This window comes from Bidens hawaiensis, unplaced genomic scaffold (genome assembly GCF_021521415.1).
Source record: "Bidens hawaiensis isolate Kalapana, Puna unplaced genomic scaffold, B.hawaiensis_p1.1 tig00017891_1, whole genome shotgun sequence".
NCBI lineage: Eukaryota > Viridiplantae > Streptophyta > Magnoliopsida > Asterales > Asteraceae > Bidens > Bidens hawaiensis.
In genome coordinates this window covers 301,717-313,515 of record NW_027492702.1, presented here as the reverse complement: position 1 = coordinate 313,515, position 11,799 = coordinate 301,717, and the positions used below count along the sequence as shown (strand labels likewise).

At 37.4% G+C, this 11,799-nt stretch overlaps 1 protein-coding gene across 1 annotated transcript; it reads left to right on the top strand.

Moving 5' to 3' along the window:
- Window positions 1-1,316: 1,316 nt before the first annotated feature.
- On the top strand, window positions 1,317-1,808 carry LOC143554956 (uncharacterized). The gene has a single exon (XM_077044606.1). The coding sequence runs from the start codon at window positions 1,317-1,319 to the stop codon at window positions 1,806-1,808; it is 492 nt and encodes a 163-aa protein (XP_076900721.1).
- Window positions 1,809-11,799: the final 9,991 nt, after the last annotated feature.

The window sequence follows — 11,799 nt, the reverse complement described above, 5'->3', positions numbered from 1 at the left end:
GATATTTAACTATTTTTCACCATTTTTGGCCAAAACCGAGCATTAAATTCACCAAATATTCATCCTTTATCCAAAAATTACCAAAAAATCACAGAACTCATATTTTCATGTGTAGATCATCCCTGCAAAAGTTTATGACCTAACTCTAAACCTACCACAATCTTTCGAAAAACTCCAAAACCGAATATAACCGAATATACCTTTCGTTTTCCGCCACTACAAGCTACAAACTCGTCTTTCCGCCTTATCTACCACTAAACACAGAACCTACAACCAACATACCACAATACCAAGCAAGTTACACTCACGATCAAGCCTCTTACACTATAGATTCGGTTATGATTCAAAAACAAAGATTTAAACCGTAAAAATTCGTTTTTGGTCCGTTTAACTCCTTTCTTGGACCAAGATCCCTTGTATAACCCGTATACATCACTTGATCATGCAAGAATCGGTTTTCATCTTTGAAACCTCATTTTCTTGCAAATAAACTCAAGAAACGAAGATGGAAACGTGATTAACTCGATTCTTTGCCTTGCTTTCTTGCTCCAAGGTCTCGGTTTTGGATCATGAATTTGAGAGAGAAGAAAGATTTGTTGAATGGTTGTTAAAAAAAAGAAATGAAATGAATGGGGGTAACCCATTGGGTCCGGTCGCAACTAAGGAGGGGTGGGGTGGGACCCACCTCTTCATTCCTATCCACACATTTGGATTCTCGTAATCCGGTTAATGTTTTGGATAATCTGGTTCGGTTCGTTTTTCGGTTAAATGTTTAATTCGGCTTAAAACGAGGCTTAAAACGGTCGTTTTTCGGCTTAAAAATGAAATTTATATAAAACCGATTTAAAAACTTCAAAAACTTAAACCATGACTTTCATTAACTTAAAACATCATATTATTAATAATTGCGCATCTTTTTCGGCTTGATCGATCGTCTCTTGCTCGGTTTGGTATTAAAGGTAACGTTTAATGTACCGACGTATCATTAAATCGAAATTCTTTTTCTGTGCCGTACGTTACTTATCCCGAAGCATTAATGCTTCGTAACATCACTAAATATTATAGATATCGTCTATAATTGAACCCTCGATTCGTTCGGGTTTCAATAACTATCGATCGATTGATCGCATATTCAATACGATGAATTATATATTCACGTACAATCGATACAGTGAACCATGTATTCTCGTATAATTACTGTGGTAATTCATGTACCCGACATTAAATATGACGTAACTATTGTCTACCGGTTAGGGTATACCGGGTTTCGTCGGAATCGTTACAGTGACTATCTTATTTCTGAAGAGGCAGTCCAAATGTTGGCCTTGAAGACGGAGATTCAACACAAGCCTTACAAGCTTCAGTGGCTTGAAAAGGGGGGAGAGGTAACGGTCTCTAAAAAGGCCATTGTTTCTTTTTCTATCGGGACCACATATAAAGATGATGTTGTGTGTGATGTGGTTCCCATGGATGCGTGTCACTTGTTGTTGGGTAGTCCTTTGGAGTGTGATCGAAGTATAGAACATGACGGACGGTCCAATTCTTATAGATTCATGTTTGGCGGGGTAAAGATAACGCTTGTTCCTAGCAAGCCCAAGCAACTAGACACAAAGCAGTCGGGTAACATGTTGACCATTAGTCAGTGTAAAGATGAGTTGGTGGAGGCAGACTATGTGTTTGTTTTGACAGGGAAACCAGTGCCCGAGGAAGTTGAGATTCCTGAGGCTATAATTCCTTTACTTGAGGATTTTTCTGATGTTTTCCATGATGAATTGTTGGATGGGCTGCCACCTTTGCGTACCATCTAACATCATATTGATTTGGAGCCTGGTTCACAATTTCCCATCAGGCCACATTACAGGATGAGCCCGAGAGAGCATGAAGATTTGCCTAGACAGGTTGAGGAGTTGATTTCTAAGGGTCATGTTCATGAAAGTATGAGCCCTTGTGCTGTTCCTGCTTTGTTAACTCCAAAGAAGGATGGCACCTAGCGGATGTGTGTTGATAGTCGAGCCGTCTACAAGATTACGGTGAGGTACAGGTTCCCTATTCCTCGACTTGATGATTTGCTTGACCAGATTAGTGGTGCTACTGTTTTAAGAAAGTTGGATTTGAATAGTGGTTATTACCAGATTCGTCTCAGACCTGGGGATGAATTGAAAACGGCCTTCAAAACTCGTGAAGGGTTGTACGAGTGGTTTGGTAATGCCTTTTGGTTTACCAAACGTGCCTAGTAATTTTATGTGTGTGATGAATCAGTTGCTAAGGCCTTTTATTGGATAGTTTGTGGTGGTATATTTTGATGATATTCTTATTTATAGAGCTTCTTTCAATGAGCTCGTCGTGCATGTCAGGAAGGTTTTGGCCTTACTTCGCAGAGACAACTTATATGCAGCAACAAAGAAATGTGTATTCATGACCGCTTTTGTTCTTAGGGTATGTTATTTCAGGTGATGGGATACAGGTGGATGAGTCTAAAGTTGCAGCTGTTCAAAACTAGCCAACTCCTACCATCATTACTGAAGTCCACAGTTTTCATGGGCTTGCTTCTTTTTATAGGCGGTTCATTCCACACTTCAGTTCCATTATGGCCCCTATGACAGATTGCATGAAGGGAAAGACGTTTGAATGGACAGAGGGGGCAGAGTTAGCATTTTAGGTTATAAAGGAAAAGCTCACTACCGCACCAATTCTGGTATTGCCTAACTTTTTGCAAGTTATAGAACTTCATGCTGATGCCTCGAAGGTTGGGATTGGCGGGGTTCTCAGTCAGGGTGTCGACCTATTGCTTATTTTAGCGAGAAGTTAACAGGGGAAAAATTGAGATATAGTTCTTATGACCTGGAGTTTTATGCAATGGTCCAAGCTGTAAAGCATTTGCGTCACTATTTGTTTCATAAAGAGTTTGTTTTATTCACTGATCATGATTCTCTAAGACATATTCGCATGCAAGACAAGATATCTCATAAACACGGACGTTGGTTATCATTTCTTGAAAAGTTTATTTTTGTGGTCAAACACAAAACTGGTATTTCAAGCCGTGTTGCTGATGCCCTGAGCAGGAGGGGAAATCTGCTTGTTTCTGTGAGAGTCAATGTGTTGGGGTTGGATGTTATTCGTGAGCAGCAAGCGAGTCAGATGTCAAACTTTCTTTTGCATGACGGGTTTTTGTTCAAAGGGAATCAACTATGTATTCCTGACTCTAGTCTTCGGTTGAAAATCATTCAGGAGTTACATAGGGATGGTCAAGTTGGTCATGACTGTACTTTACATTTGCTGCAGTCTTCCTACTTTTGGCCTACTATGAGGAGGCCGACAGGTGTCGAATTTGTTAAAAGGTGTAGAATTTTCCAAGTCTCAAAGGGCACGACTACTAATGCGGGTCTTTATATGCCTTTACCAGTCCCTTCACAGCCTTGGACTGATATTAGTATGGATTTTATGTTGGGGTTACCTTGAACTCAGTGGGGAAACGATTCGATCTTTGATGTTGTTGATCTGTTTTCTAAGATGGTGCACTTTATTCCTTGCAAGAATACGACAGATGCAGTTAATGTGGCTCGGTTATTCTTTAGGGATGTCTATCATTTGCATGGTTTACCATCTCCATTATTTCTGACCGGGACACTCGTTTCTTAAGTCATTTTTGGCGCAACCTATGGAAAATGGTGAACACTCAGCTTAACTTCAATAGTGCCTATTACCCTCAAACGGATGGGCAAACGGAGGTTGTTAATCGGTCACTTGGTAATCTTATACGATGTCTTGTGGGTGATCATGTGAAGTCTTGGGACCAAAAGCTATGTCAAGCTGAGTTTGCTCATAAACACGCTGTCAATCGAAGTACCGGGTTTATTCTGCTCAGCCACGGGGACCACTTGACCTGATGTCACTTCCTCTTCCTGGTTCTGTACCAAAGAAGGTGAAAGATTTTGTTGAAGGGCTACATGAGATTCATAAAGATGTGCATGACAACCTGGTTCGAGCCAATTCAAAGTACAAGTAGGCTGCTGATCAAAAGAGAAGACATGTTGAATTTGAAGAAGGTAATTTTGTCTAGGCTGTTTTGAAAATAGATCGTTTTTCTGTTGGGGAATACAACAATTATCAGCTAAGAAGATTGGACCCTAGGAAATTGTGGAGAAGATAAACTCAAATGCTTATCGTCTAAAGCTGCCGAGTCGCATTCGTTGTTCTGATGTGTTTAATGTAAAGCATTTACTACCTTATTACGGGGAAACTTCTGATGATGGGGATGCTACTGATTCAAGGTTGAATTTTATCTATCTAGGGGGGATGATGTGGGCCCAAGTGTTGAAGACTAGGCTATTATGTTTTTTATCCGAAAACGCCTTCTGAATAAAGTTATGGGCCTTTTATTGTTTTTTTGTCGGATTTTGTCTTTTTATTTTTGAGTTTGTGTTTGGCCCATGGCCTTTTTTGGGCCCATTTCGTATTAGAATGTCTATTTATATCTTTCTTATGTAATTGGAAAACACAGACTTAAATTTTAGTAATAAACATTTTTCTCTTCATTTTCCCTTGACCTTTGGGTGAGATTTGGAGGTTTTGGAAGTTCATTACGGGTATTCACTGAATCAACGTGATTCGATCTTCTTTTTCATTTTACCACTGCATCAATGCACCATTGCTCATAATCACCATCAAGGTCGTTGTTGTAGGATCAAATAATAATTCTTTTAGTAAGTACACAATGGTATCAGGATATTGTTTTCTTTGATGCACTGGCCTTGTTGTTGAAATTGGCACTCTAAAAGTAGATGCCCTTGATGTGAAAGATCTTGATAATTGGGACTTTCTAATATGCCATTTTGCTTCATAGATCTTGTGAATCTCTAGTTTGCTCTTCATCAATATGGTGATATAATCTTCTCCCTTTCTAATATGCACTTTTGCTTCATAGATCTTGTTTAATCATTTCCATTGTCTCTTTGTCAAGCTCGTGTTCTGTATGTTGAGGCTCATACTGCACATGCTTTGCAGGAATATATTGAGGTGGATTTATTCAGACTCTTTCAAGTTTTTCATGATAAAGTCTTGATTCCGTTTCAAATATTTCCCTTGGTTGTGATTTTACCAAATTATCAAATACACCTCTAGGCATTCCTTTTGTCGTCATAATTTCTCTCAAAATATTGATTCTCTTCTCAGAATCCCAAGGTCCTACATCTTTAGTTTGTTCTCATGAATAAAGTCTTTGCACATTATTAGCTTGAGGAGTAGAGGAGGATGTTGTTTTCATTTCATCAGTCTTCTTTTGTGTATCATTTCTTCCTTGTACTTCTTCAATTCTAACTCATACAAATCTTACTTATGAGTTTTTGAAAGTTTGTTGACGTCTACATGACCACCTCTTGCTGTCATCAATCCTTGTAATAAATTTTCTTCTTGAGCAGTCAACACAACCTTTCTTTCTCAGCTTTGTCTTTCTCAGCCCTTTCTTTCTTTTGTTTTGTAGTGAATTTATCATCTTTATTCACCCTTTTATAAAGTAGATTGAATTTAGCTTCAACTTCTTTCCTGCTCATTCTTTCAACCTTCTCAAATATCCAGCCTTACCACTGAGAAACCTATTACGGATGAATCGATTTCAATACATAACTACGAATCTAGTTCTATGATATGCTATAGGTTATTGAGTGTGTAATATGGTATACTTGAAGTGTGTGTGTGTTGAGAGAGCAATTCGGCATAGTAACGACACTCGGAGAATAATATAATTACACTTGTTAAATTTTGAACCATGTTACACGTATATATAGAAGATGAAGTCACATTCGTTATACATTCCACAACGAATGGGATTCAATCATCTTCAATCCCTATCTTAACTTAAAGTATAGCGAATGACTTAACGAATAGCACATAATCACACTTAATCACACTTAACGAATAGCACATAATCATAACGGATAGGCTCATTCGTTAAACAAATTTAACAAATGGCTAATAATAATAACGTATGGGTTCATTCGTTAAACATATTTAACGAATGACCACATATACGTAACGAATGGACTTGTGAAATTACCAAAATGCCCTCTTACATTAATAAGAATAAATTACAAGATTAACAAAGACCGAGATGACTAAACAATGCTCTAACAAACTCCCCCTCATCTCGTGCTCTTTGTCTTCGATCCGCTGAACCTAGGTCTTCCAATCCACACAACTATAAATACGAAACGTGTCGCAAACACACATGATACGTTGGAATTGCATAGCCCAATCATAATCTTTAATCTCGGAAAAACAAATCTCATTCTTAAATACTGCGACATAATCCGATTTCAATAAATTGACCAACCACATCGGATTGATGACATGTATGAATTTTGTCTTCAATCTCGTAACTAGTATGATAATGGCTTTACCGGCACAGTTGTCATAATACCACCGATTGAGTGCCTTGTAAAGAATCTGGAGGAAAATTCTTTACAGAGACTCGTTTCATCGTTTGAGGCGGCTTTACCTTCAACACAAGCTTCCTCCAACCTGTTTGTGGATCGACCTCGTCGATCTCTTTTCTTGTTGGATCTTGTGGTTTAAAGAATTTAAAACCATGATTTACCTCAAACAGTAGGCGTTGATGAAACCATCATGCCAATTGATCACCACCACGATTCAATAACGGCCGGTTTGCTAGTGTTCGTACATCCCATCTTGGTATACTAAGAATATCGATGATATATTGGTAGTACTCTACACTGTGTTCCAAGTTAATGATGCATACCTTACGATCAGAGTCATAAACCCAAGACACAATATCACCTTTTACGGTCTTCAAAGCCTTGAAAGTTTTCATTTGGTGATTCGTCACACGCGCTTTGTCTTGCTTGATATTTTCTTGCTCCGCACAACAATAAACATCAATCATCTTTAAGAATCGAGCTTCGTTGCATACTCGAACAAACCTTAGAATGCTGGATCATTAGGATATGCTTTATCCTTCAGTCCTGATCCACCTTTAGGTACTTTCTCTTTATTCTTTTTTTTTATCTTCTAAAGATGCTCATCAACTGCTTGTACATGTTCAGTGGTGAAGAATGGAACACCCTGATCAGCATTGGAACGCGTATAAATATCAGTACATTCCTCAGCTGTCACATCCAAAACTTCAATGTCATCATAATTACACAATGTATCCCGAGATAGGATACTCATGTCAAATCTGACCTCATCGTCATCTATCACTTCTGTTGAAATTACGTATGCCCGAGACACATACTTATATTAATGTGGCTAACTGTGTTTGATCCAAGTCGGGTCATACCCAATAACAAGCTAGACGACACCAAATGTATTCTTTTAATAATTTGATCATTTAAACGAATACCGAACACTACATGTATAGAAAATTGGTTTTCTAAACAAACACACTTGAGGATTCAAATAAATTATTTGGATAATTTGTTTATATAAACTAATTATTTAATTGGTTAAATAATTAAATAGATGTATGTACATTTTATGAAAATGAGTTTTATAAAATGAATGGAGATGTTTTAAATGTTAAAACACAAAACAAAAAAAAAAAAAAGAAAAACAAAACAAAACCGGCCACCCATGTGGGGGTGGTGGTTTTACCCAATCAAAAACAAGATGCTCTTTGTAACTTGTCTTGGGTTCCTTTTAATCCTCCATTCCCCATACATGCAATTGGGTCTTGTTCTTTGATATTTTTCAAGTGTATTCAAGCTTCAAAACTCTCTCTTCCTCTCTAATATACTCACGGCAGCAGCAGCAGAAAAAAAGGGAGTTTTGTGAGCTAGTTCAAGTGTTCAAAAATCCTAGCAACTAGTTGGTGTTGTTGCTCAAAGCTTGGGGTATACAAAGCTTGAGGGTTTCTCTTTGCAACCTTGCCATTTGAAGACATCATCTTCTTCATCCATCTACATCTTCTTATAAGGTATAAGAAGGTACCATTTACATTTTGTAAGCATATTGTTCTTGTAATATTGATCCTTGTTCTTTGGGTTTTAGTTTTAACATAATGGTATGTTCATAACAAGTTTTAAAATCTAAGCTTCCGTTGCGTTTTCATGTTAAATATGGTTAACTTGAACTTTGATAATCTTGTACAAACCCAACAATGGCATCAAGAGCCGGTTACAAGGACTTATGCTTCTTACATGTTCATAGATTTCGGGTTTTTCATGGGTGAAAAAGGGGTCCGAAATTTTGGTGGATTTTACCCCTCATGGATTTGTAAGATCTTGACATGCATGGAAAGATCTTAGGAAACCATTATTAACATTTGGATGTTAAAAATAAATAAATAAAAAAAAAATAATAAAAAAAATTTTGGGCCGTAGCCTCTTGGGGGGGGGGGGACCGATTTTATTTGGTGATTTTGGGCATTGGTTGCTTAGGTTGCATGCTTAGAACATTTGGTATGTTTGGATGTGTCATAACCGAAACCTAGACCTTGGATGTGTTGATTGTTGTTTGTGTATGTTGATTATGTTTATTATTCAATATGGTTGTAATAATTCATAATCTTAGGCTTGTGTAATTTATTTATTCATAAGTTGGTTTGTAATAAATAGATTAGTTGCATTTTCTTTTTTTTAGAAAAATATGTATTAGGATACATTTTGTAAAAATTGAAGATGCAAGAATTGGTGGATTTGGGCCTTGGACCGAAATTTTGGGCTTGTTGGGCCTCATCGGCCCATCATGGGATTCAAGCCCATTAGGCCCATAAATTTCACTCTTGGGCCCAAGAAGACTTTTGGTAGTTTGGAGCCCATTAACAAGCCCAACAAGAACACAACAACTTGGAAAGGATACTTGAAGCATTTGGATGCAAGATCAAGTGGGAGTCAACATTCCATCCTTGTGTCATGTTTTGTCCCTTAGGTGTGACTTATGACCTATACTTGTTTCGGCTAACAAGTATGGTCAAAATTAGCGGTTTTCGGTTATGACTATATTTTGCATGTGTATGCTTGGTTGTTTGTTTTACTTTATGTAATGTGTGGTTGATAGATATTAGGATATCCAAACCGTCACATAGGAACGACAACAAGCATAAAACGGGTTCTAATATATATTTGGTAATATCGCGTCAATTAGTTTAATTAAATGGGTTTATTAAAACTAAGCGATCACTCACCTATAATAAAATTGGTTTTATTATAACTAGAACCTTGAAAATTGGTTTTCAAAATCGCCATATTTCTAAATGCATGTTAGGATATGGCATAATGTTTTTCAACTAGAATATTTGAAAATTTAAAATCCCTTTTTCATAATTACCAAGGAAACAAGTCTAACACCATCCTTTTGTATGACACTTAACGTATTAGGGAACTTTAAATGGGATAAAGGTCACCTAACCATTTTTGAGCAAACTAATATACTTAGGGTAATATTAACATATTTGTGGGATAAAGGTCACCTAACCACTTGTATGTTAATCTTACATGTTTATACAAGTAGGACGACTTGAATTGGAAACCATGTGATAAAGGTCACCTAAGCATAGGATCCAATGGTGTTGATGGGATAAACATGCCAACACGAAATAAGGATTTCGAATGGTCCCATACCTCTAGAAGTTGCAAAGGGTTGCAATTGTCAAGATTGACTACCTTGTTAAATCAAATAACGGGATAAAGGTCACCTAACCGAAATTTGATTTATCATTGGATTCTAGAATTTAATTATTATTTAATTATTATTTTAAAATTTGGAATAAAAGGGTATTAATAATTAAATTGTTTATAATACTAAGATAAAACTTTGTTAAATTTTGTAGATGGCCGCTAACAATGCAAACACCTCTACCCATAACACCCGTAACCTATCCTTAAGAACCATCCTTGAAAAGGATCGTCTAAACCATAATAACTTTATGGATTGGTATCGCAACTTGAGAATAGTTCTCAAACAAGAAGAGATATCATATGTCTTAGACGATCCCATTCCCGATGAGCCTAACGTGGAAGATGAGGAGGCGTATAACGATTGGGTCAAGTACACCAAAGATTCGGTGCAAGCCTCTTGCCTCATGTTAGGGACTATGATTCCCGAAATCCAAAAGGATTTCGAGCATCATGGGGCATACGACATGATAACTCAATTGAAGGAAATGTTCCTTCAACAAGCTAGAGCGGAACGTTTCGAAACGGTTCGAGCGTTTCATGCATGTCGTATGGAGGAAACCCAAAGCGTCTCATCTTATGTCCTAAAAATGAAAAGCTACATCGAAAAGCTTCGTAGGTTGAATTGTCCCGTGTCTAATGAGTTGGCTACGGATTTGATCCTCAACTCTTTGACCAAAAGGTTTGAAACCTTTGTCATGAATTATAACATGAATGGATGGGACAAAAGCATTGGTGAGCTTCACGCAATGCTAAGAACGGCCGAAGCGGGAATGGGTAAAAGGGTTTTACCCGTTCTAACAATCAATGAAGGAAAAAGGGGACATAACTCCAACCCCAAAGCAAGTGTTGCTAAGGGCAAGGGCCACGTCCAAGGAAAGGGAAAGAGGAAAGCCATCACGCCCACCAAACCGAAGGAAAAGAAGCAAAAGGTTGCGGCGCAAGATCCATGCTTTGAGTGTGGAGAGATAGGTCATTGGAAAAGGAATTGTCCGACCTATCTCAATGCGTTAAAAGATAAAAGGGATGCGGGGCATACCTCAGGTATTATCTTTACTATACATATTGAACTAAATGTTATTTCTTCAAATACATGGGTACTTGATACCGGATGTGGAACTCACATTTGCAATTTGTTGCAGGGGTTCAAAAGAAGTAAACAACTCAACAAAGGGGACATTAGTCTCTTTATGGGCAATGGAGCAAGAGTTGAAGTCCAAGCCCAAGGAGACTACTTGTTAAAGCTTCCAAGTGGTTTGGAAGTAATTTTGAAGAATGTTTTGTATGCTCCTAAGTTAAGGAGAAACATTATTTCCGTGTCTCTTTTAAAACAATGTGGCTTTGATCTTAAGTTTATTGATTATGATATTCATGTTTTGTTGAATGGCATATTTTATTTTAAAGCTATACCCATGAATGGTATATATGAAATAGATCAAAGTGGTATGTCACATAGTAGTTCAATGTACAATGTCAGCACCAAGAAACTCAAGAAGGACTTGGGTGATTCCTATCTTTGGCATTGTCGCCTTGGACATATAAGCAAGAATCGCATGCAAACTCTTCGCAAGAGTGGTATTCTAGAAACAAATGAGTATGATTCATTTGATGTATGTGAATCTTGTTTACAAGGCAAAATGACAAAGCAACCCTTTAATAAAACTTTTGAAAGGTCAAAAGAATTATTGGGTATCATACATTCGGATGTATGTGGTCCTTTTAGACCAATGACTAGGAATGGTGAAAGATACTTCATTACCTTTATTGACGATTATAGTCGATATGGTTATGTGTACTTAATGAAACACAAAGATGAAGCTTTTGAAATGTTCAAAGACTTCAAAACTGAAGTAGAAAGACAACTCAAGACCACAATCAAAGTACTTCGTAGTGATAGAGGAGGTGAATACCTAAGTGGTGTTTTTCAAGATCATCTTAAGAGTTGTGGAATTATTTCACAACTTACTCCACCTGGAACACCACAACATAATGGTGTGTCTGAAAGGAGAAATCGTACCCTATTAGATATGGTTCGATCGATGATGGCTAGAAGCACTTTACCTCTATCATTTTGGGGCTATGCTTTACTTTCCGCTGTTCGCATATTGAATATAACCAAGAAAGTGGAGAAGACACCTTTTGAAATATGGCATGGAAAGGCTCCATCGCT

Excerpts from the sequence above, each read along its gene's own strand:
- LOC143554956 (XM_077044606.1), top strand. The coding sequence starts at position 1,317 with ATGTTGGCCTTGAAGACGGAGATTCAACACAAGCCTTACAAGCTTCAG.